The 26788-nt window shown below is 28.8% G+C and overlaps 3 protein-coding genes across 4 annotated transcripts; 2 read left to right on the top strand and 1 right to left on the bottom strand.

Moving 5' to 3' along the window:
- Positions 1-11167: 11167 nt before the first annotated feature.
- Positions 11168-13721, top strand: LOC107006962. Its single transcript, XM_015205458.2, has 2 exons — positions 11168-13184; positions 13300-13721. Exons 1-2 carry the CDS (start codon positions 11448-11450, stop codon positions 13387-13389), a joined length of 1827 nt encoding a protein of 608 aa, XP_015060944.1. The 5' UTR covers positions 11168-11447; the 3' UTR covers positions 13390-13721.
- A 2273-nt stretch (positions 13722-15994) lies between these two features.
- LOC107005662 (E3 ubiquitin protein ligase RIE1-like) lies at positions 15995-18502 on the top strand. 2 transcript variants are annotated; one of them, XM_015204305.2, is made up of 4 exons: positions 15996-16567; positions 16813-16966; positions 17037-17418; positions 18226-18502. In XM_015204305.2, the coding sequence occupies exons 1-4, from the start codon at positions 16546-16548 to the stop codon at positions 18370-18372; spliced, it is 705 nt and encodes a 234-aa protein (XP_015059791.1). In that variant the 5' UTR covers positions 15996-16545; the 3' UTR covers positions 18373-18502. The 2 variants fall into 2 exon arrangements, with proteins under 2 accessions (XP_015059790.1, XP_015059791.1); XM_015204304.2 differs by having other exon boundaries at positions 15995-16966.
- Positions 18503-20047: 1545 nt separating this feature from the next.
- Positions 20048-21037, bottom strand: LOC107006843 (eukaryotic translation initiation factor 6-2-like). The gene has a single exon (XM_015205358.2). It carries the CDS (start codon positions 20869-20871, stop codon positions 20134-20136), a length of 738 nt encoding a protein of 245 aa, XP_015060844.1. The 5' UTR covers positions 20872-21037; the 3' UTR covers positions 20048-20133.
- Positions 21038-26788: the final 5751 nt, after the last annotated feature.

Here is a 26788-nt window from a genome sequence, read left to right as displayed (position 1 = left end):
ACCCAACTACCCCTCATCACCACCCCAAAAAAATAATAATTTTGATTTTAAAAAATATTTTCAATGTCATAAATTATTTTTTACTTTAGTAAAAATAAAAGATGTCTCTCAAAAACATTTTTCATTCATAAATCAAACACTAAAAATCATTTCCGGAAAATATTTTCTACTGACCAACCAAGCATGAGAAAATAAGTCAAAATCTACTTATTTTCCAGAAAACATTTTCCATGGAAAACATTTTCCTCCATACCAAACACACCCTCAGACTACTTTCTTCTTCTACATATTAACGAAATGTTTTAATTTAAATACAAAATTAAAAAAGAAAATGGTATAATTGTAAAGAAATGTTTTAATTTAAAAAATATATATTTATACTATTTTTAATATAAAGGCCAACATCCAAAGAATAATTTATGCATAAATAAATTTCGCATGTCTAAACCCTGTATAATTAATATTTGTGTAATCAATATCCACATAATTTATATTACATAACTAATATTTATATAACTAACATTCACATTATTAATACATGCATAACGAATATTTGTACTATCTATTTGTTTCGGAAAACTTATAAATAAATAAATAAATTGTTTTATCATATTTTTTCTAGTGATCTTCATTTTTACAATTTACGCCCGCAAACTTTAATTTAAAAATCTACCTCTCTCCTTTAACTTTGAGAAATAATTATTTTCCCTTTTTATCCTATGCAAAATTTATGTTACTCCTGTCATTTTTAATACTTCATCTATGTAACATTTGTTTTTAATTTTATATGCTTAATTTGTTATTATTGAACCAGTATTTATAGATTTTTTAAAATTAAGTTAATAACATTATATATGGAATACTTCTTTATTAAGTTTATTGCAAATTTAGTATACATTTTTTCTGATTGTTATTTTAAAATTATATATGTATAAAAGTCTTAAGATCATACTTGTTTAATTTTACTTATTTCGTGTTTTTTTAACTTGACTATAATCAGAGGCGAGTCTACCCTAGAGCAAGGGTTATCGAGCAATATCATTTTATTAAAAAATTACATTATATATAGGTCAAAATATAATTTAATGAATAAATAATAAATACGTAAGTGTTGACACAAGTTAGTTAAAGCTTTAGTGTAGTTGTTAAGGGGTTGCAAAAACTTGTAAGAGGTTTTATGTTCTATCCTTGATAAGGAGTGTTTGCTTTGTATAAAGTTAAACAATATATTAATGATATTTATACCCTCTAACTTATGAATGTGCTTAAGTAGGCATATAAATTTGTATAAATTTAAATAAGTGAAGGCATAGAAATTGAAGAGTGTAGATGAGATGAGATATTTATATAGTTATGCTTATATCTTGTTCTATATTATTTAAGTTGATAAACGAACTTTAATTGTCATATTAATGAAACTTTTTAAGAATTATACTTTAAATTTTATCTATAATATATAAATAAATAGATATTCTCTTAAAAAATTGTTATCAATTATATCTTTATTTTTATTAATTATTTTTTTAGTTTATCATATCATTATAATCACACTATAAATTCCGTTAAAACCTAAAAGTAATAACAGTTTTTTGTTCTGTTCACTTTCAGTATAGAACAACATTAAACTATATACTCAATCAATATTTCTTTCTTTTTGGATGAAATTAATATACTTTAATAGAAACTTTGTTATATAGATTATGAAGTATACAAAGGAAGTGAAAAATATCAGAAAGAACATATAGAAACCCTTCTGATTCAACGGATTGTATGACGTTAGGACTAAATCTCACCTCTTAGTTTACTTATTACCACTATCCCTTATAAATCTGCAAAATCCCTCATTTTTTTTCTTTAAGTAAAAAATGTCATTCATGTATTCGACCTTCTTTTTAATGTATCGGCACATGTATTTGACCCTCTTTTTAATGTATCAGCGCTTTGATTTTTTGGTCATTAATGTATCCGGACCCTCCATTAATGTATCCGACCGTCCATTAATGTATCCAACCCTCTTTTTAATGTATCGGCGCATGTATCCGACCCTCTTTTTGATATATCAACGCTTTGATTTTTTGGCCATTAATGTATAAGACCCGCCATTAATGTATCCGACCCTCTTTTTTTTTGTATCACCGCATATATCCGACCCTTTTTTTAATGTATTAATGGTTTGATTTTTTTGGCCATTAATGTATCTGGATCTCCATTAATGTATCCGTTTGAGGGATTCTATAATTATATATTTTTGAGGAATAGATTGTAAGTTTACCTTAAAAATATGTTATTTCTGTAATTTGCCCTTTTTCAATTATTTGAGATATCTTCGTTGGTTATGTTTCGGGTAGAATAGCAAAGCTGCCATGTAAGAGTGAGTCCCCATTTGATCCATAAGTGAGAGCTTGTGAATTCTATGTGAAAATGGTGTTGGAGAAGAAGGTCTGATAATATCTTTTTGGAAAGTAAAACAAATCTTGAAGCACACATTTTTAATTGAATGAATACAAATGGTTTCTTTTAGGTGCAGGGCACACCAACAATAGAAAAAAGACCATGGAGAGTAGAGTTATTTAGTACGTGTCTAAATTGAAGTAATCTGTTATTGGAAATCTTATGAAAAATACCTTCTTCTTGAATATTTGTATTGAATTCACCAAAGATTATACTTTATCACGAACTTCTGTAACAAATTCTTCAAACTTTGAGGCACATAAAACACGCTGTCCTTAAGATATTTCTCCTGTGTATCCTCAGAAACTAACATATATTCAATAAAATAAAACCCAACGCAGTTATAAAATGAAGAAGAAGAAGAATAACTCTATATCTTACATGTTACATCTGTTTGGGACCTTAGTCTCTATTAGCAGCATTGACAGAATTGAAATATGATAATGCTCAAATTAAGTTAAAAGAGTAAACGATCGTTAGCAATAAAAATATTCAATTAAGAGTCAGGATTGAATTTCATAAAAAATAATTTGTTAGCAATTGAAAAGACAGAGAATTACAAGCCAACAGTTTGAACCTAAATTTAAGAACACAGTTATCAATTTCAAGATTGATTTTGGCAACCAAACGACAACTTTGGGCAAACACAATATCAAATAAGGGATATATGAGAATTGAGAAATATGAAATCCAATTCACCCTCAAATGATAAATTGCAATTCAACACATGCTCAATTGATCATCATTAATCAACACTAATCTCCTTTCGATCTCAAAATATTTTATACATCACAAATCTCCTTTCGATCTTAATCATGTTTAGCAACAAAGCAACCTAATACCTTAATCTAAACTCCTATTTCTAGCAAGTTTAACATTCAAAAAAGTAGACCTAAATCTTCTCCTTTTAGTCTGACACAAAGCTAAATATGATTATAAATCTAATTATCCATTCCACAAATTCTCTTTCGAGAAATCCACAAAAATCGAAAGCTAGATCTGAGCATGTACTCTCAAATCATAAATTAAAACATGAAAACTATATTAAAAAATCCGAATTCAATCATGGCATCAATGAATAACAAAATCAACAGAGTGAGAGATCAAGTACCCAAATAGTTTTATCTATTTCTACCACAAAATCTTAATTTCATATATACAATTACACCCACAATTCTAACAATGTAAACAAGAAGATTAAGAAGCGAACTATAAATTTTACTACTAAGCACGGAATCTTGAAACCCAAATGTGAATTTTAAGGCTTCATAGTTTCAATCCACTATTAAGAACACTATAAGAAAATTTACTATTAAACACACAATCTTGAAATCCAAATGTGAATTGTAAGGCAACTTGCCTTTAAAGTCTCTAACCCACAATTAAAAACAATACAAGTTTTTCTCTTTAGTCTAAGCTAAAAAGATAAGTTCAATAATGTAAAATTTGATAAGCTGTGGGGATGTTAAATAATATTTCTCCTCGACTCTTTTACGAGAATTTGAGTCTAAAATCTTGAAATTCCACGTTTTTCCCAATCTAGATGGCTGGACTTTGCAAAAGCGGCTGAGAGTTTGCAGAACCGACAATTGCATCACTTAAGCGAATCCTACCTACTAAAAAAAATGTGAATTACATGAGAATTTTCCTGCGAATGCATGATAATTTGGAGAAAAACATGTTTCTTACGGATTTTTCAATAAAAAAGTATCCAAAGGTAAAACCTTCCTACGTAATTATTTTAATTTAGTTAGAAATTTAAAAACTCATTACCAATTTATTCGATAGTAAAGTCGCAAGAAGATATTCAAATAAATTTCTTAAAACAATTAATAATTATATACTATTTATTTATTTTATTATTTTCATTGAACCCCTAGACACATATCTACCTACCTATCCATATTTCTCACACAACTACCCACCTCAAAATTTCATAAGTACTCAATGCCCATAAATTCAATTTAATTGCCCTCATCCTAATACCAAACTCCCATGAGATTCCATGCCCACTCATTTATTGTTGCTCCTTGAATTTTCATTCTATCCATATTCCTAGTTATAACATTATAAATGTTAAATTTTTGGTGTTTTTTTTGATGTGGTACAAAAGATACTAGTGAAACTACACTAATATTTTTTTTGTGTGTGTCTTTCTTCAATTTGATTAATTTTTAAAGTAAAATCTAATTAATTCAATTGAGTATTTAAAATACCATTTAGGTATTCATAAATTCTACAAAAGTATTCTTAGTTTATCGTATATCAATATGGTAATAAAATATATCTTCAACATTGACTAAAGTTCATATAATTCGACTCTTAAAAAGTGAAACATGACAATTATTTATATATTTAAAATAAATTACTATCACCCAACATTCATGAAAATCTTATATGCTTACACTTCCTATGAGATAATGTCTATAACTAATCATATTAAACATAAACAAAGTTTAAATTATACTTACAAAGTATTTATAAATAAATAATTGAAAATATAAATAAATTTATAAGTTTAAAGTGCAAGAAAGTTATAATCAATGATTTGATAGTATATCTTATTAGGTATTTGAGGTATTTTTAATTTTAATTGATATTTTAATAATTATATTTTAACATACTTATTTATATATTTGCAAATAAATATAATTTAATAACTTACTATATTTAGACAAATTATGTCATTTTTAATGCTTATAGAAAATATCAATTAGATATACAAGTAAAGCTTATTAATTCCCATTTAATATAATTTTATCAATGAAGGGTAATTAAACTTCACACTAATAATGTATATAATCGAATTTGTCTATGCTTTAATATAATGTTTGAATTATTCAATAATATACAATTCAATATAAATAATATTAAATCAAAATTAATTACATTTATGATAGTTATTTTTCTATTGAGTAAATAACTAGTCATGTAATTTTAATTCTTTCTATTTTTTAAATTGAAAAATAAAATATGAAAAAAAATCGCCTCGTTATTTTTTTGTGATACGTTAAAAATATTGAAAATGACATTTGTAGTAATGTTCCAACACCATATTAGATTTATATTATTGTATAATAATTTATTTAATCTGAAATTAAAGTAAATATTTAACAATAAAACTCATTCTATTGTAATTGATAATTTTTACAGTATTGTAATATTTATTTTGTTAAATATATTTTAATGAAAATATTCCTCGAAGTTTTCAAATAAAACAAGTTCTTAGATTAAAAAAAAACTTCCATTTAAATTATATTTAAAAAAGTTCAAGTATGCATTCCTCAATCTCCAATCAAATTCACAATAATAAAATCCCAAATAATTGTACAAATAAAAAATTCCCAAGTAAATTCTCAAGAAATAGATTCTCAACAAAATTCGTTGAATACAAATCTCAGATAATATCACATATAAAATTATTTTAAAATAATTTTTTAAGTAATTATTTCTATCTGGATCGACAATAAATTTATTTGGAAATTTTATTTCTATCTGGATCGACAATAAATTTATTTGGAAATTTTCTTTCAAATAAATTAAAAAATAATTTGTTTCCATAACTTGCGAATTTACATATGAAAATGGTACTTGCAAATTATTTGCCCTAAATAATTCCCCATGTAATAAATTTGCAAAAATGATGCCAAATTACCTACCAATTTTCTGGAGAGATATTTTTCGCAGGAAAAAAGGTTCAAAATTGAGGAATTTCTTATTTTCGCATGAAAAATGTAGAAAAATTCTGCAAGAATAATCCCCAATTACCCTTTTATGCCACACAATCATAACACTATAAATTCCGTTCAAACTAAAAGGTAATAACATTTTTTATTTTGTTCAGCATAGAACAACATTAAATTATATATCGAATCAATATTTTTCTGTTTCTTTTTTTTTTTTTTGGATGAAATTAATATTATTTAATAGAAAATTTGTTATACAGATTATGAAGCACACAAAGGAAGTGAGTTTTTTTTTATATTGGTGCCCTTTCTTGTGCTTCTGTTTGGGACCTTAGCCTCTATTAACAACAATAACAATATGCAATAATATAGGGACTAAGCTTGCTATTTTTCCATAGTTAAAGATAATATCATAGTTAAAGATAATATTTAATTTTAATATAGTGTTTGTTACGTTTAGAAGACGTTCATAGTTAAAGCTAATATCATTTTAAAATTTAAATATTTGATAATCTAATTAGTTTAAGCTTGAAATGTCTAAAAAAAAATATTAAAACATTATAGATTCGAATTGAAGCTGAGTTAGACAAATTAAGAAATGGCAAGTAATTGCAAACTTGATTGTCTATGACTTTTAATTAAAATTACAGCAATTGTTTTTTTAGAAAATAGTAAAATATTGAAAACATAATAATTAACAAACGATTGTTTGACATTGCTCTTGGGAACTTAGAAACATTTATTAAAAGAAAAAATATATATTTTTTTAAAAAAATAGGTGTTTGGTAAAACTATTCAAAATGAAAATAGATGCAATTTTTCTGCTATTGAGAAGAAACTTCTTAAAGAAAAGACAGAAGCAAAACAAGACATTTTTTTTTCAAGACTAAAATATTCCTTTCATATATATCTCTTATTATTTAATTAACATATCTCATATGTTTGAGTAAGTTTCATTTAATAATTATATTTTTCATTTTTATATAATAAATTTTATATTCTATTTTACGTTTATGCATTATTATTTTGTTTTTTAAAAAAAAAAAAAAAAGAAAACAATCAAAGATTTCAACCCTCTAAAAATGAATAATATTGACTGAAAGTTTGAAATAAAAATAAAAAATTAATTTAATTTTTTGAAATAGATGTTTAAACTCGTTTCTCTCTATAAAATAATTTTAATATTAAAAGTATATTAATATTTGTCCTTCATCGTAATTCGACTCTCAAACACACATTTTAAAAAAAAAAAATTAGGCAATTACAATATGCTTATAAAAAATATTTTTCAAATGAATTAACCAAACAAAAAATATTTTTTTTTCTCAAAAGCACTTTTTCTAAAAAACTATTTTTAGAAAGTGTTTCCGAACATAAGTAATTTTTAACATCAATGCCAGACAGGCTTTTAGTGACCTGGTCTAAAATATATACCAATACTTTTAGGATAATATATTTTGCTTATCCACCGAACACAAGAAAATAATAAAACATTTACTTATTTTCTAGAAATCTATTTTTCTACGTACTAAACACACTATATATATATATATGAAGAAAAATAATATTTATTTATATGTGTATATATATATATAATTTTTTTCTTTCATACTAAACACACCTTTTATATATTGTAAATTAGATGAGGAGTTTTGCCTCATTTCTTTCTATGAGTTCTTGATTTTATGTTGCATTTGTTTTCTTCTTCTTCTTATATATTTTTAGTGTTCATTTCATGCTCTTTTGTAAACTCGAGCACAATACAAGTTTGGCGAATTGAATATGGGTCAACATAAAATGATTAATAAGTTAATTTATTCATATTTTATATGGATAAAAATAAATTGAATAGTAAATGAATTTGATAAAATACAAGTTTAGTCATATTTATCTATATTTTCATGAGTAAATAGTATTATACTTTAGAATTCAACATAGAGAAAATATTTTTCTTTTTGGATGAAAAATATTGAAAAATCTTTATTTAGTTTATTATATCATAAAAGTAAAAAAAAAGAATATTCTATAACTTTTCAACAAAAAATAAATTTATGTAATAACAAAGAAAAAATATTTTCAATCTCAAAGTAAATGAATATTTGCACTTTAGGAGTAAAATATACTTAATGCACTTTAACCAATATCAATATTAATACCTTATTTTACACTATTATTTGCCACCCAATATAAAATTAACAAAAAATATATAATTACTATTAACAAAAAAATGTACTTTTAACACACACATATATATATATATATATAAAATATTGGAGGGTCAAAAACTTCACTTTTCTATCAATTATAGAAATGAATAATTAGTTTTACGGAAGAATATAAATAGAAAGAGAAGTTACAATATTTTAGTGATATTTTAAATTTTGAATGAGTAAAATGAAAATGATGAATACTCATCTCATAATCTATAGAATGGAAAGAAATTCAATATGTCATAATAACATAGGGCATGTATTCAGATACTTTTAAGAGAACAATATTTTGAGTAAAAATTAAAGCTATAGCCGACTCAAAATAAATCTTTGATATGGGGAAATAGGAACAAAAATGTCATATGTTGCAATAAAAATGAATCTTTAATTGTATTCCTTTGTTTTGTTGATAACTTTTACGATAAATTTGTTTAATTTTTATTATTAAAGAAATTTTATTTTTATCTATAAGTATATATATATGAAAATGTTATTTTCTTCTATTCATTTAATAATTTTCTTATGTTTATTTTCACAAATTCTAGATATTCTTGATAGTTGATTATAATTTAAATTAATTTTTCTTTTTTTCAATTGGTAATACAATATTTCTTGTAATATTTTGTAAGACACAAATATGCATATATAAATTAATATACGTTGCATAACACCATAAATGTTTAAATATTAGATAAGTTTCTATTGATTATAATTTTGAAAAACTTTTTCAATTAAATTAATTGTTACACAAATTATAAAATTATTCTAGAACTATTCTAAAAATTAATTAAAGTTCACTTGATTGAATATGTCAATTAGAGTATCATTTTTACTTGTATAATAGAAAAGGGAAACAACACTTTTGGTCCCTATAATTCTAGTTATAGTCCTTATGTTATTTTACTATGTAAGTTTAATCTTCAATTATTTGAAGTGGGCAATTTTGGTCCTTGAAGCTAACAAAAATTAATTATTTAACAAAATAGTTATCTGAAAATATATAAAATAAAATAAAGATTTGATGATTCTAAATGCTTGAAAAATTATGTTATAACATTAAAATCATATTTTATGTATTTCTAATAAATATACAATGATTATTTTAAATATATAATTAATCTTATTTGCTTCTCTGTTTGCTCTATTTAACATTTATGAGAAACTTATTCTTTCCCTTTTTTTCCTTAGTTATTAACAGAGGTCAACTACAATACATTTGAAAGAGTTCAGTGGATCGACATGTTTCTTAAGACTTTTAACGGTGTCTTAACAACTTTTAGTTTTTAAATTTTTTAAATATTTGTTATACAATAAAACATGTGTAGTAACATAAAATGACAAGAAAAAGAGAGTAAAAGAGAGACACAAAGTAGTAGTTAATAATTGTACTGTTAAATAACTATTTTGTTAAATAGTTACTTTTGTTGACTTCAAGAACCAAAATCACCCACATCAAACATTTGAAGATTAAATGTGAATAGTCAAATAACACAGGAATTAGAACATGAATTATGCAATAATAAAGGGACTAAAATTGCCATTTTTCATTACAAAAATAGGTCTAAGTCATCAATATTTTAGTGATTATTACATTTAGAAGACATACAATGTTAAGACAAAAAATTTTTGAAATTTAAATATTTGATAATCAAATTTTAAACTTAAAATGTCTAGAAATATATTAAAACATCAGTGATTTAAATTGAAGTGAAAACGAGAAATTAATAAATAACAAGTAATTGAAAACTTGATTGTCAATGACTTCTAATGAAAACTACATCAATTGTATTTTTAGAAAACAGTAAAATCTTGAAAATATGTGCATAATAATTAGCAGGATAATGTCAACATACTATTAAAGTTTTCAATGATGAGACCCTTAATTGTTTTTTGGCCTAAAGTCCCTGTTTTACTTTACTGAGTTCTAAATTATATACAAATATTTTTAGATAGTAATATTTTTTGTTTACCCATCAAACACAAAAAAATGTGATTCAGTATACAATAAACTTTTTGTCCCTTGAGTGTTTTAATCGGTATTGGGTAGGCATCACGATTTTTAATTAACTTCTTTGTTAAGTTTGAAAGTTTATAAGTTGTTTATATGATCTTTACCATCAATGATTTTGTTATTTGAGGATTGTTAAGCCATTAAATTATATAAATAGTTTTTTTCAGATAAAAAATGAGTTATACCGTTGGACCAATGGGAAACATGAATTGTGAGAGGGGAGACTTTCAAAAAGGCAAATCCTTGCTATTCGGCTAGCCACGGATCTCTAAAGGCATGGAACCAATAGTTTCCCGTGCATCAAAGAGTGTTCCTCAACCCTAGGGTGTGCCATCTAAATTTTAAATTAGAAAATAGCATTTCTAAGACCGAGTATATATCATCTTACCAAATGCATAAAACACGATGATAATAAAGTTGTCTTCAATTTTAGAAAAGTGTATACTAAACATCGAATTAAAATTAATTCATTTTTTTAAAGCCCAATTAGTGGGGTCTACTTACAACAAGACACATTTGAATTTCGCGTTCATCCATAACATTCTATCAACAAACTTTTTCCTTAATAATCGGGTTAAAATCAAGCCAAACTTGAGTGAGTTGGGCGGGTTATGATTTCACACACTAATTTTACTATTCTCTCTAGTAGATGCTTTATTTTATGGAAAATACATAAAACTTTAATACATTCTCTTTTCAGAACTTCTGGTTAATAAAAGAATTAGGCATCAAACAAGGAGATCCAACAGTACACTAATCATTTCACCAAAAATTTCAATCTAACATGTGCTCAGAGTTAGCAGCTCCAAAATTTGAAGACACTGACCATAAAATTGAATGGTTTGAATCTAAATTAATTTTAAATTATACACCTAATTTTTCCATGACCCGCACCTGGACTGTAGTTCAATTGGTCAGAGGACCGCCCTGTGGACTGGCCTGGATTTGAATTTTCTTCAACTTCTTGAGGATTTTAGCATATAGATGGACTGGCCTTGATTTGAATCTTGATTTCATTTTTCGAAACATTTAGAATCTTTTGTTTTGTGTGCATCTCAATTATTTTCTTCGGCTTCTGTATTAGTTTCAATGAGGAAGCCGAAGCCACCTCCTGATCATGATCATCCTCAACCTCCCTCAAGAAACCGCGTCCAATCAAATCATAATACATTGTCAGCTGATCCCCACGTACGCCAGGCTCTCTATATAGCCATGGCACATGCTGGCATTGCCCTCACAATATTCATTCTTTATGCTGTTGGTAAATTGCTTCAAGATTATTTGAGACCTCTCTTATGGGCTGTCCTTTGTTCGATACCATTGAGGGGAATTCAGCATGCTCTTGTTGCATTTTGGTCCGAACCTCTAAAACTAGGCCTTACAGAGACCATATTAGCCGTCCCCGTGGCTGTATTGAGGGTATCAGTTGGAACACTTGTGGAAATTAAGGATATGGTATACAGAGTTGTACATAGGAGGCAGAAACAACATAACGCTTTAAGGCGTCATAGAAGTGGATTTTTTATATTGTTGAGATGGCTCGTGTCGTTTTGGGTGTTTGTGATAACATGTGAGCAAATTGGTGGTGTTGGATCAGTGGCTCTTCTTGCATTTGGATTCATGTTCACAGCTAATAGTGTAGACTCTACTATCAATGCTGTGACATCTCTTAGAAGTCAGAGCTTTCGGAGACTTCCTATAACTGCTTTCTTTACTCGAGGGATATTGAAAAAACTGAAAACCATTGTGGCTATCGGATTGATTGTCGGATTGATTCTTGGATCGTTAGCAGGTATGATTTTCTTCTCTTACAAAATTGGAGTTGAAGGGAAAGATGCAGTTTTCGCGTTGAAATCCCATGTAGAGGAGAGCAATTATGCTGAGAAAATTGGTATTAGGAAATGGATCGATGAACATGATGTCCCGGAGATGGTTGATAAGTACAGTAATCAGTTGTGCCAGACAGTGCTTGATCAGATAGATAGCTATGCTATGCAATATAATATGACTGAGTTCGTTTCGGGTATCAAGCAATTTGTAATAACCCCCGCGAATAACTCTTCTGAACGATCCACAGCTTTGGCATCCCGCTCTCCATATACTAAGAAGATCCTGAGCCTGAAAAGGAGAATTAAGGATCGTGAATGGGGGCAAATATATACAGAAGTTGATGCAATTTTTCGGGAACTGTTGATCACTAGAGTGGACTTAGTTGAAAAGGCGAAAGGATTTGCTCAACGTGTACTTGTTAGTAGCAAATCCGTTTTAGGTGGTAGTGTGAAGGTCATATTCTTGATTGGGAATTCGATAGTATCAGGAGCTGCAGGGCTTTTCAATTTTGTGTCTCAGACGATATTATTCTTTTGGGTACTTTATTATCTTATCACAACAGAATCTGGTGGAGTAACAGAACAAGTGATATCTATGCTTCCCATTTCGCGTTCTGCAAGGACTCGTTTTATTGAGGTTCTTGATAAAGCTATTTTCGGAGTTCTTTTAGCAACTGCTGAGATTGCTTTCTTCCAAGGATGCTTAACTTGGCTCTTGTTCAGATTATCTTCGATACATTTTTTGTACATGTCAACTGTCCTTGCTTTCGTTAGTCCTTTGTTTCCTATATTCCCCTCATTGGTTTCGACTATCCCAGCAGCTTTACAGTTAGTTCTTGAAGGTCAATATATGTTGGCTATTAGCTTATCCGTTATTCATCTTGTGCTTATGGATTTCGGTGCATCTGAAATCCAAGAAGACTTCCCCGGTTATAGTGCATATCTCACCGGTCTCAGCATTATTGGTGGCGTGACATTGTTTCCTTCAGCAGTTGAGGTACTGTTACATTACATGGCATTGCATTTCGTATATATTCAACTTGAATATACGTTCACTTTGATATAGTATTACGCTTGATATGTGTCAATTCTTGATTGTGTATGTTATTCAGGGAGCAATAATGGGGCCATTAATAACAACAGTTCTCATTGCAATCAAAGATTTGTATGTTGAGTTCGTTTTGGAAGGACAAGAGGAATAAGTATAACAAATGTATAAGTTGCTAATGCCTGGTGTGATCCTCAGAAGCCATAAGGAGAAGTGTTGCAACTTTGTTTGATAGGGGAAATGTTATATGCCTCAACGTCTTCGCGATTGAAGTTCTATTATGTCCCCTGTCTGCATCATATCAATGTTCAACCAGAAAAATGTCTCGTTATGTCCCCTGTCTGCATCATATTAATGTTCAACGCGAAAAATGGCTCGAGATTTAATTCTTTCTGCAAAATATGATCTGTTAATTTGTGTACACAAATTGCTAGTTTTGTGGCTAATAGCTAGTTAGATGCAAGTAGGTTATACACTTGTGTGTTATATTGTCTCTAAACATTAGTTTCATTTCATAAAGTGAGAGTTAATTTAACTGTCTTTTAACATTTCTGACGCAGCAAATAGTTAAAGTTTACATTCACAAATCATAAATTGAATTGTCGCGTCCTACAAAATTTTAAAACTATGTACAAGTTCTAAATGAAGAGGGGCGGAGCTTGCCCGAGGGGTTTCATTCGTCGAAGAATTATATTGTATAAATAAATTAAATTTAAGTTTGATATATTAGTGTTGACACGTCTTAATTTTACGGAATCCACATTCTAAATAGTGTGACTTTTGATCTGTCTATTTTACCAATTGTACGTGGCTCTCCAACTATAATTTTATTTATTTATTTATTTTTGGTAGCAAAACTAAGAAAGCTTGAAACCTATGTATTTTAATTTTTTCGAGTAGAAGCAAGTTGCTCTTCATGGTATGCCCAAAAGCAACGCATATCGACATTGTTTGATTAATTTTGTATCATTTTCGATAGTTTGAGAGTATTTTAAATTATTTTTCCTTTTAACTAACTTTTTTGGCAAGCCAACATGTACGGTTTGTTCACTTTTATTTACCCTCACTTTTCTTCACTTTATTTGGAAACTAATATTTGACCAAAAAATAGTTAAATAAAATTTAAATTTGTATTTAAAACTTGAAAAACAACAAAAGTTGTTTTCGTTTTCATTATATTTTTCCTTTTCCAAGTGTTATCTTAAAAAAAATTACTTTATAAAATGACCCTTTCTTTTTCATTTTATCAAATATTATTTACAAAAACATTAACCAAACACAACTCTATCTTCAAAAATTCTAAATATATTGAAGATCATTTGTAATAATATGTGTAGCTCGTATACAAGATCTAATCTATGACATTATGTGATTATCTATTTTATGATATATCAGATTGTATTTTCCTATAAATTAGTCAAGTTGCATAAATTTGCTAATATTTAAAAAAATTGAGGATATAAATTATATTTAGAAAAAGAATATATTCAAATTCTAATTTTTCTTTGAAACAATAATTAAACTCAAACTCCAACTCCAATTTTAAAAAAATAAACAAAGTGAACAATATATAATTTTCATAATACCTAAATAAATTATTTTCTAAATTATTTTCAAAAAAATATTCCTTTTTTAAGTACTAGTAATAAACTAAAAAGAAAGCAGGTTCATGTAAAGTGAAACATTGGAGCAATCATTTGAACTTATGGAAGTACCACTGATATGACAGTAGAACTGTTAAAAGCAATTGTTATTTATTTTTTATTGGGTGTCTGAAATTCGTATTAAAATTTAAATTAAAATTAATCGCATATTATATAACTTATTTGGAGCTTACGCTTTTAACAAAATTTTCTTTATGCGCAAAATTTAAAATTAAAACCTTTAATTAAGAATGAAATACTCTCACGAGTCACGACGATATTGACTAAAGCAAATTGTTGTTGCCTAACATGACAAAAGGATAAAGTTGCTTTCACTGCTTGTTTGATTAGGTGGCCAACTGCCATATCCTCAATCTGTTAGTTACTGTACCTGCCAGAATTTTTACAAAATATATATTCTTTTAATTAAATTTATTTATCTTATTTTAACTTATATAAAATTAACAAAATAAATTGATTTTTATGATAAATTAAAAAATATATTTAAATCTTATGGTTTATTAGGAAAATTAAAAAATTGTCAAAAAAAGAGATATTTCTTTTGAAGTAGACCAAAAAGGTAATTAAAATAAACAAATTGAAATGAAATAAATATAATACTTTCTTAGTTTCAAATTTTTCGATATATTTTTCCTTTTTAATCGATTCTAAAAAATAAACATTTCCTTATTTGATTTTAATAACACTATCAAATATTTTATCCACGTGATTCTTTTATTTTAAGAATAATTTTGAAATATTACAAGATTTCCCCATATTTCTTATATTTGATGTACAATGAAAATACATCACCTAGCATTTTTCTATAATAAAAATCAAATGGAACGTTAACATCATAAAAATAAATATATATAGGTAAATAATTAATCATTAATTGAATATTTATTTGGAGTGATGTCCATTTGAAGAACCACATTGAGTTGCTTGGATCCAAAATAAACAACAAAAATAATAAGAAGTTAGGCAAATGGTTATACTTACATTGTCACACTCTTTAAAGTTTCACTTGAAATCAAAGCAATAGCTCACCCTCACCCACCACTCACCTCCATCTCAACCCATCCCTCCAATTTCTCCATTAATTCGTCACTAATAATCAAATTTGTTGTAATATCTAAGTAATTTTCCACGTTATTCAAGAGTATAGTAATTATTTGTTAGTTGTCAGTAGTGGCGGAATCAAGATTTTCATTAAGAGGGTTCAAACTATGAAAGAAGCTAAATAAACACACGAACTAATCAAAGAGGATTCAACATCTACTATATATAACGTACTGCAAACTTTGCAAGCATGGGAATCTTGTGCACAAACTTCTTCAGTGATCACTGGCTCATGATCATTGCACATATATAGTTAGTTATAACTGAATTAAACACAACTTCCATGCCTACAACTTGAAACTTCTTCGAAATTTCTCCGGTAAAAACACTCATTCCTTCTAGCTTCAACTTTTATCTAAGTGCTCTTGTTTCCGCGGTTATGTTGACTTGATAGTGTAAAAAGTTATTAATTTCTCTTTCAATGAATACCCGTCGCTACTTTCTTACACCCATTTCACTTTGCCATTCGAGCATTGTTGTATCTTTTCCGTCAATTTCACCATCATCAACAACAGCAGCAGCAGTAGCAGTAGGAGGAGGCGATTATGCAGTTGGAAATAGAAACAGGTATACTCGCGCTTCTAATATTTCAGATTCTTCAGTCTTGATAAGAATGGCAATGAGAATATCAAGAGCAAAGTGGTTCATTTTCCTAAGAAGAGTTTTCCATTACCAAAATGGTTATTCAAGATCTGATCTTGGATCGAACCCGTTCAATTCAATAACATGGATGATGATGGAGTGTATATCATTAAGTATACAAATAATTCTAAGTGTATATACTCTCTCTGTTTCAAAATACGAAAAACCAGTTTGGCCAATGAGGATATGGGCGTTTGGATACGTCTTTGGCTGTATACTTAGCGTCCTCCTGCTTTATTCGCGCTATTGGGCATTCTACATCAGGCCACAAAGACATGATTCTGACATCGAGCAACAAAGACGCAGCCACGATGATCAATCCAGGTGATCGATTTATTAATTATACTCAATGTGTCAAATTAAAACTATCTGAACTACAAATTTGGATATACAGGGCATCGTCATTGCACATGATGGAGAGATTCAAGACTAGTATGGAGTTATTCTTCGCGATATGGTTTGTGATGGGGAATGTTTGGGTGTTTGAATCGCGGTTATTAATGTCATATCATCGCGCTCCTAAACTTCACTTGCTCTGCATTTCTCTGCTTACTTGGAATGCAGTTGCATATTCATTCCCATTCATATTGTTTCTATTGCTCTGCTGTTGTGTTCCAATGTTGAGTACATTCCTAGGCTACAATATGAATATGGCATCTGTGGATAGAGGAGCTTCTGATGAACAACTCTCAACTCTTCCAAGCTGGAAATACAAATCAGAAATTGGAAACCAGGAAGAAGACCTCACAAATTCCGCGCTGCAAGATGAAAATTCTGTAAGTTATCGTAGCATAGCAGTTAATCTGTCTTATTCATTCTCATAGTTAATCCTGTTTTATTTTTTTTTATCAACAATCACGTATAGTTATCTTTTACGTGACATAAAGTGTCGATATTGACAATGTACTCGGGTCAATTATACTTCAAGTAATTAATTATCTAACAACTTTATTTATGTTTTTACTCAATGGATAGAAGTAATTCAAACTTCTTTTAAAAAATAATGCATAAGAAAGAAAGAAGGGAAAATAGAAAAGAGATTACAAAGCGGAAAAATGAACTCTCACCAGACAGATGAAAGTTCATAGGACCAATTTACTAAAATACTACTCTTTTTCGTTCCATTTTATGTGACGTATTTTGACTCGACACAAAATTTAAGAAAGAAAGAAATTTTTTTAAAAAACTTATCCAAAATAAATGATAAAAATTTGTGTGGGTATAAATCATTTCATTAAGAATAAAATAGACACTTTATAGTTAAATTGTTACTTAATATAGAAATATAAGTCGAATAAATTGGGACAGAGGAAATATTAAGATTTCTCCAATGTACTATATAAAAGTTAATCTCTAAGTCTAAAAATTTAATTTATATATATTGACAATGTAAATAAAATTTTATACTATTATTGTACTTTAAGCTATCGTAGTAGATAATTAATCTATCTTATTTCTTAGATTACAAATTCCATTTTTAAGAACTATAATTTTTGTAAAAATTACTTTTACCCTATCAATAATTAGTATATAATAAAAGTGAAAGTAAATTAACAAGTTTTTGTGTGATGTTTATGTAACAGGAATGTTGTATTTGTTTAGCCAAGTATGGAGATAAAGAAGATATTAGACAATTGCCTTGTTCTCATATATTTCATCTCAAGTGTGTGGATCAATGGCTCAAAATTATATCTTGTTGTCCTCTATGCAAACAAAAACTAGAGGGGTAAAAGATGCAACAAAGCTCCTCATGAGCCTCAATGTATTTTTATCCTTTTTTTATGGAGATGAAATTTTCATATATACCCAATATGTACTACATTATACACTTGAAAAAACAGAAAATTTAATTACGATTAACTAGAAATATGTGCATTATTGAGAGCTTTAATTTTTAACATAAGAAATACAAAAACAACCACTCAAACTTCCACTCGGAATTTTGTACATACGGCCTAGAATGAATAAAAAATTAACCTCTCTCCATCTTTCGACCCTCAAATATTTCTAACGTCAATCTTTTGGCTCATAAATAAAGGTAATTATAAGCCAAAAAAGTAATATCAGTGATATTTTAAGCAAAAAAAAAAAACATAAAAGGTATTTGGAGATCGAAAGATAGATGAAGGATAGTGTTTCAGGGCCACCTCTTGCTTGAAAAATTTAAGACATGCCTTAGACCCCAAAATTGGGCCTCAAATATTTAGAAAGAACAATTATGTAAAAAAAGAATCTATATTATTTTATTGGAGAACTTTCACATATAGCCACTTAAAAATAGTCTCATAGCTATAGTATGATGATTACAATTCGTAGCTACATGTTATATAGAGGAGAGACGAGCGAGACTGGGAGAGAGAGGGGGGAAAAGTGGGAGAAAGGTGAATTGCACACATATATATATATGCAATTCACCTTTCTCCCACTTTTTCCCCCTCTCTCTCCTAGTCTCGCTCGCCTCTCTCCTCCATATAACATGAATCTATGAATTGTATATTCTACATATGTATTTGTATATATGGCAAGCGAGATTGGGAGAGGGAGGAGAGAGGCGAGCGAGATTGGGAGAGGGAGGAGAAAGACGAGTGAGAGAGGGAAGAGAGTGGGAGAGAAGTGAATTATATATGTATATAATTGTATATTCTACATATGTATTTTTATATATGACAAAAGAGATTGGGAGAGGGAGGAGAGAGACGAGCGAGAGAGGGCAGAGAGTGGGAGAGAGGTGAATTATAAATGTATATAAGTGTATATTATACATATACATTTGTATATATATTACAAAAGAGATTGGGAGATGAAGGAGAGAGGCGACGAGATTGGGAGAGGAGCGAGAGAGGTAAATTGTATATGTATAGGTTAAATAATTGTATATTATACATATGTGTTTGTATATTATAGCAAATTATACATATACATATGTGACTAATTGTACAAACTCGAAGTCATTCCACGTAATTAATGCATAATGTTAGTCGTGAGCAGTAATTATAGCAAACTATAGCTATGATGAGAGTGTACTTAATCGCGTAATTTCTCCTATTTTATTCTCCTTGATAAATCAAGAATATATTACTTTGCCTTCTTACATTCTCTTCGTTAACAACTTAACATGTTTATCTTATATTAGCTTCTTTAAAGTTGCACTCCCTTTCTTCAATGTTTGATAAGTTAAGCCTAATATTTCGTCAAAAATATAAATTAATAGTCGAAAAGTGTTAAATAAAGTGTATTATAAATTATTTTTTTTACTTCTTCTTAAATTTTCGAACATTACAAATATATTAAAAATGATACACCAAGTTATCACTACTTAAATCAGATTCTATAGTTTTAACTTTTATCTTTATTTAATATTTGTCAATTTAATTAAACCTAACGGTAATAATTAAAACAAAAAGGTGTTCGAAGAATTCATTTATATAAAAAAGAAGAAGATATTAAGTAATAATTCGCATCTAAAAAGTTTAAAAAATAAACAAACATAACTATCGATCACTATCGATCAATGATCTCTTCATCTCATCAACAATATATATAGGTTCAGCCTCTCTAAGCTTGAAAACACGTTCAATAACAGATACCTCTGTTGCAGTAGTGTTTCGTCCCGTAAATGCTGTCCAGTCATTAACAATCAATCCAGCAGCAATCGCTTCACTACCGCGATTTACTGTTCCAGCAATGAACGGAACCTCGAGAAGAGTTGAAAGTTCGTACATATCTTCCACAGATGTATGAGGATGTACTAAGCATCCCGCGTTTGAAATAGCACAATAACTACCAACAAGAGCATTCCCTGCAATTGTTTGCCTGAAAACTTCGACACCAAGTACATCACCAATCATCTCTTCAGTTTCATCATCGAGATCTGTATGCATCATAGCAACATTGTCGTTACAAGCTATGCAATTTCCTAGGGCAGATAATCGCTCATCAATGCGCTTAACTACAACTCCGTCTGGTAGATTGTTTCTCAAGTGATCAAATTCTTCATCTGTAGTAGTGTGAGGTAAGAGAAGACCTTTTCTGTTTCCGGCACAGAGTCTCCCGATTATCCTCGTTCCTCCGATTGAGGTTTTGATTACCGGGATAATTTGTGACAGTTCAGATTCAAATGTGTTGTAGAAGTGTTCAGATCCGCCAGTAGGTAACAAACAATATGCATTAGTTAGCTTTGAGAAAACTCCAATTTCACTTGATTTTTCAAATTGAAGTCTGGTAGCCATTGTTAGGAGCTTAGAAGATGATTGGATTTGGGGAAATAAAAAGGATATTTTAGCGAGCGATGTAAAATTTTTGGAGAAGAATGGAAGGAATAAATAGAGAAAGTAAGAGGTCGAAATAAAATAGGATTTGGGTTTTGTAAGTCCAAATTCTAAAAGGATTTGGCTCAACGATTTGCTTGAACCCCCAAATATGTCTTCCTTCCTTTTCTCGGACATCTTCAATCATATTCTTTATTTTACTCTTTGCATATAATATTTTCTATTTTTGGACATGACTAACTTGACCTCTCTAAAACGGAACGTTTTTCTTTCTGTTCTATGCTTTCTTCGTTCATTTGTATATGTCATCCTTACTATAAATAGTTAGTTTATAATAGTAATAACCGTGTCTCAATCTAAAACAAGTTGGAGTCTATTGTATAAAGTGTCCAAGTTTATTATCCTCTAGTGAGGGTGGAAATTCCAAAATAAGAACTTATAATTCAATCCACAAACTAGTTGAGACTATTAGACTTATTTACTAATTATAGACTTAAACATTATATTATTATTTCGTTTACCAAAATGGGTCAAGTATTAATACTTGGTGGACAAGACTCGAGCCATATTTTTATGTGGGGTTCATGATGGATCAGTATCATTTCATGTACTAAGTGTGGGCCAACAAAAGTGTAGGTCTATTGGAGAACATTGACCTTGTATTTGGAAGGCACACTAGGTTAAGACTTTTAAACCTATATATATAGCGCTAGGTCTTCTCTCATGGCTTACACTAAAACATTTCTCCATAGTATTTTGCCGTTAACTAAAGAAGAGAAAACTAGACCGAAGGTTAATTTGTCTTAGTCGTTGCTATGGCGTAAAGGTAATCTCTCTTTTTGCGAAATTTAATTATTTTATAGGTTCTTCATAGATTTGATTAATATTGTTGTATTTCTCGACTAATTTAATACTTGATAGCAGAAAAAATTAAGTAGGCCTAGAACAATTTTGATTGGTCATCAAACGAATAAATTAAAATATTACTGTTACAGTTAAGTAGATCGCGTTTGAGATTGCTTCTTAAATCCTAAAATAGAGATAATATTGCGACAACGTCCTGTTTTACTTGCACTCTATATGTAGATGTTACTTTATTTGAATGATATTCAATTAATCAAGTTCAAAGTTTATTTCAATTTGAAATTCTTAAGTTCTTGATAGTAATTGTATGCTACAAGATTTCTGACTTTTGGTCCCTTCATCTTCTTGAATCGAGACCCAACCCAACTCGCGTCGTTCCGAAAACCGATGAGAAGTATTTCAGTACACGATCGCGCGCAGTAACTAGGAATCCTATTACACCTATGACAATGTGTGTTGCTATGGCGTAATGGTACACACTATTTTTCTTTTTGTGAATTTCATTTTTTTTATAGGTGGTCTTCATATATCTAATTAATATTGTTGTGTTTCTCAATTAATTTAATACTTGATAACATAAAAAGAAATTACATGTGTCTAGCAGCCTATTAATTGTTCATTAGATGAATAGATTAAACTATCGCTATTACTGAAAACATCGATCAGATTAACAACATCAACAACACTAATCTCTTGCTAAATAAAGACAACAATGGATAGGAAATTAATGGAATCACTATAACTGATTTGGCTAGACTCTTTACCATGCAGGAAGATCAACAAAAGACTGTACACCAAGCCTGCAAGAGAAGGATAAAATTATGATCAATCCTAATTTAGGGACATCTCGAGAGGAGATATAGTATGTACTCGATGAAATAGTCAAGATGTACACAAACTAACCCGTACATTAATTTTTCTTTCAAAATTGATATCTATTCGGAATAGTTTAAACCTAACGTGAGTTGATTTGTAGGTTGAGCAAAAAAAGGAAAAATCTTAGACCAATTGTCTCACCTTTCTAAATCGAGATCATTCAACTGTTTTTGCCTCCGACCCCTTTCTTTCATAGTTTTTGATGTAGAAATGCTAGTTCAAAGAAATGATTTTATAGGCTAATTTCTTCGAACTAACATTGTCACATCAAGAACTACGAAAGAGAGGGGACAATTGCACTATAGCAAAAATGACCATTAGCGGCATTTAATTCTTAATTGCCGCTAAATATGTATGTTTAGCGGCAATTGTCACACTTTGTATATATCCCTAAAGCCTTTAGCGATATTTTTTTTAATGACACTTAACTAATGCCGGTAAAGATTTTAGCACTTTTTACTAGTCTCAATATTTAATGCCGCTAAAAATTATTTTTGTTGTAGTGTTGAATAATCTAGACGAAATCTAAGCTTCTTTTTCCTTTTTTGCTAGAGCCACAAATCAATTTAGGTTAGGTCTAAGCTTTTCTCATTAGTTCAATTTTTTTAAAAAAAAATTGATGTTCGGACTAGTTTATATACGCTTTGACTATTCTACAAGTACTTAAATTAAAGTCCTTGACAAAAATTACGTCATTGGTTTCGATAGTGGAGAATCCACTAAGCTAATGAAATGCTTACAAGCATAAACAAATTTATCTACAAGCTACAAGTTCAAACACTCGAACATTAATCAAGTATTTATTTACAAGTTTTAAAAATCAAAGAAAAACATTCGAGATCAAATTTGAGGCTCTTAAATTCAAATACAAGTCAAGAATAAGTTAATATCAAGTCCACAAAACTCAAGATCAAATCCAAAAGTAATTGAATATATTTTTGAAGAAGAATTAGAAGATTCATAGAGATTATAAAACTAACAATATTTGAAATAAAACGCTATAACTGTTGCAATATTTCAATCTCGATTATTTTCTATAGGAGTGTTTATGATTTTGTCAAAAATCGATCCAAATAAAACTTTGAATCAAATCATTTTTAGTGGGCACTTCATCTGTAGTAGTGTGAGGTAAGAGAAGACCTTTTCTGTTCCCAGCGCAGTCTTTCGATTATCCTCGTTCCTCCTATTCAGGTTTAAATTTACATATCATTTTACTCAATCTTAATTAATTAATATGTGTTTTACTTCATTAAATCATATAATAATTAATTTTGGTGTAAACATCCGATGCAGATAAGTTTTTTCCGAAAATAGGATTTGGGCGTTTTTTAAGTCCAAATTATAAAAGGATTTGGACATAATTGACTTGACCTCTCTGAAAAAGAATTTTTTTCTTTATGCTCTATATTTTCTTTTATACTGATAGATGTGTCTCAATCCGAAATAAGTTGGAATCTATTGTACGAAGCGTCCAATTCTATTATGCTCTGTTATGTTGTAATTTTACTATCTTTAGAAAAACCACTTTCTGAAATGTTCTAAGAATAAAATAATTTAAGAAAAATACTTAGAAAAGAGTTTTAAATATTTTAACAGATTAAATCTTTATAAATTTAGAGAATATGAGTAAGAGTTTCTTATATAAAACATTTGAAGTGCCCGCTAACACACGATTATCCTATTACTTGTCCAAAATATTTTTTGACTAGTTTTAGAATAATGATTTAACATAAAAACAATTTTCAATATTCGATTAACTTTAAAAAAAAATTAAACAAAGAATAACTATTATTATTTTAAGAAAGATGACCTTAATGGAAACATTTGACTAAAATTACAAGTGATTAGAATTTCAACAAAACTAGATTAATTATAATTTATTTTGAATTATTCTAATAATAATTCAAAACAAGTTGATTAATTAAAGAATGAAAACTCTTTTTGAATTAATTGAAGAGTAAATAAAAAGTTTTGACTAGAGATATTCAATAAAATTATAAGAGTTGATAAAAATGAATTTTAGTAAAATAAATTAACATAAAGAATGTGGTTCGTCTTTTGGGGAATTTATTTAAGCTATTTAAAGTTAGAGTTAATAATAAGTAAAACAAACAATAAATGAAGACGATTAAATAAAGAGATAATTTAAAGGTAAAAGAGAAATGAATTAGGCCCCCTTTTTGGGCCGACTTCGCTGCCATTTTTGGGCTCTTGGCTCAATTTTCATTCTTGTATACACTTGTTGTATATATGTGTATATCGTGTGTATACAACCTATTTTCTACTTTCTAAGTGTGCACGTCAACTCCAAAGACTTGTTCTTTGATTCCTCAAGGTTTTTTGACTCTATAAAAGTAAATTGGGCCTCCATGACCCAGTCATCGAATGGCAAGGAGAGGAGATAGAGTCTGAGGACTCGGGTCGGGTTTTCACCTTTTTGGGCAACTAAACTGAGACGACAAGCTTGACCATGAAGAACTTTCACCAGTGATTCGAGTTTTACGAGCTCCAAAAAATAAAACATCTTCAAATTCAAATTGGGTTTTTTTTCAAGCTGTGTTTTCTTTTCTCCACTTTTTTCATCCTCCCCGCTTTCAATAGATGAAACTAGGCCACTGAAATTTCTCTGGGAGTTGTTTTTGTTATTTGTTGTATGGCTATGGGCTGGAAAGAATTGAATTGGGCCACTGAAATTTAAAGAAAAAGGCCCCCAAGCCTTGGTCTTTGATGGGTTTAAGAAGTTGTTAGAAAATTGTAATCAAACAAACGACCAAATGAATTTAAAATGTAGCCATATGAAATATAATTAGTGAAATTGGCTAAAACTTCAACAAAGTGACTTAATATAAATTAATTAATCAGTCTCTTAATCTTAATGAAATATAATAATTAATTTAATTACAAACTAACTAACTCGGAATTATAACTAATAAACTTAAACTAAAGTAAATTAGTAAGATATTTAACTAAAACGTAAAATCTTTTGTGATGATTATCAAATATTTATGAAATACACTAATTATATACATAATTATGTAAAACATATAGATTATCTAAATAAAATTTTTAAAAGTGACAAAACTACAAATAATTTGCAAATATTTTTAAAATTTTATAAAACTAATTATTTTAAATCTTTTGAACTAAAGAAGCTCGATGATTAATTATATTATGGAAGGTCAAAATTAGGTGTCATCATGCTCTGCTGAGGATGAAAATTCCACAATTAGAACTATCATTCAATCGACAAACTAGTTAAGCCTATTATACATATTTACTAAATATATACATTACATTAACTTATTATTTAATTTACTAAAATGAGTGATGTATTAATAGTTGGTGGACAAGATCCGAGCCATATATTTATGTGAATTTCATTATGGATCTGTATCATTTCATGTACCAAATATGGGCCGATAAAAGTGTAGTCCTATTGGAGAACAGTGACCTTGTATTTGGGAGGCCCGCTAGGTTAAGACTTTTAAGCCTATATATATGGCGTTACGTCCTCTCTTATGGCTTAATCTAAAACATTTCCCCATAGTTGTCCGCCGTCATTTCTGGGAGGAGAGAAAACTCGGCCGAAGTTTAATTTGTCTTAGTTGTGTGTTACTATGGCGTAAAGGTACAAACTCTTTTTTGCGAATTTCATTATTTATAGGTGTTATTCATAGATCTGATTAATATTGTTGCATTTCTCGATTAATTTAATACTTGATAGTAGAAAAAAAATACATAAGTCTAGAACCATTTTAATTGATTATCAGACGAATAGATTTTGATATCACTATTACTGTAAAATCGGATCGCGTTTAAGATTGCATCTTAAACCCTTAAACAAAGATAATGTTGCGATAAAGTTCTATTTTACTTGTACTCTATATGCAAATGTAATTTATTAGAATGATATTCAATTAATCAAGTTCAAAGTTTATTTCGATTTGGAATTCTTAAGTTCTTGACAGTAATTGAATGCTACAAGATTTCTGACTTTTGATCCCTTTATCTTTTCGAATCGAGACCCAACCCAGGTTGTGTTGTCCCAACAATCGGTGAGGAGTACCTCAGTACACGATCGCACGCAGTAACTAGGAGTCCTATTACTCCTAAAACAATGTGCCTCGCTATGGCGTGA

The sequence above is a fragment of the Solanum pennellii genome, chromosome 12 (assembly GCF_001406875.1).
Source record: "Solanum pennellii chromosome 12, SPENNV200".
NCBI lineage: Eukaryota > Viridiplantae > Streptophyta > Magnoliopsida > Solanales > Solanaceae > Solanum > Solanum pennellii.
This window is presented reverse-complemented; position numbering and strand designations above follow the sequence as displayed.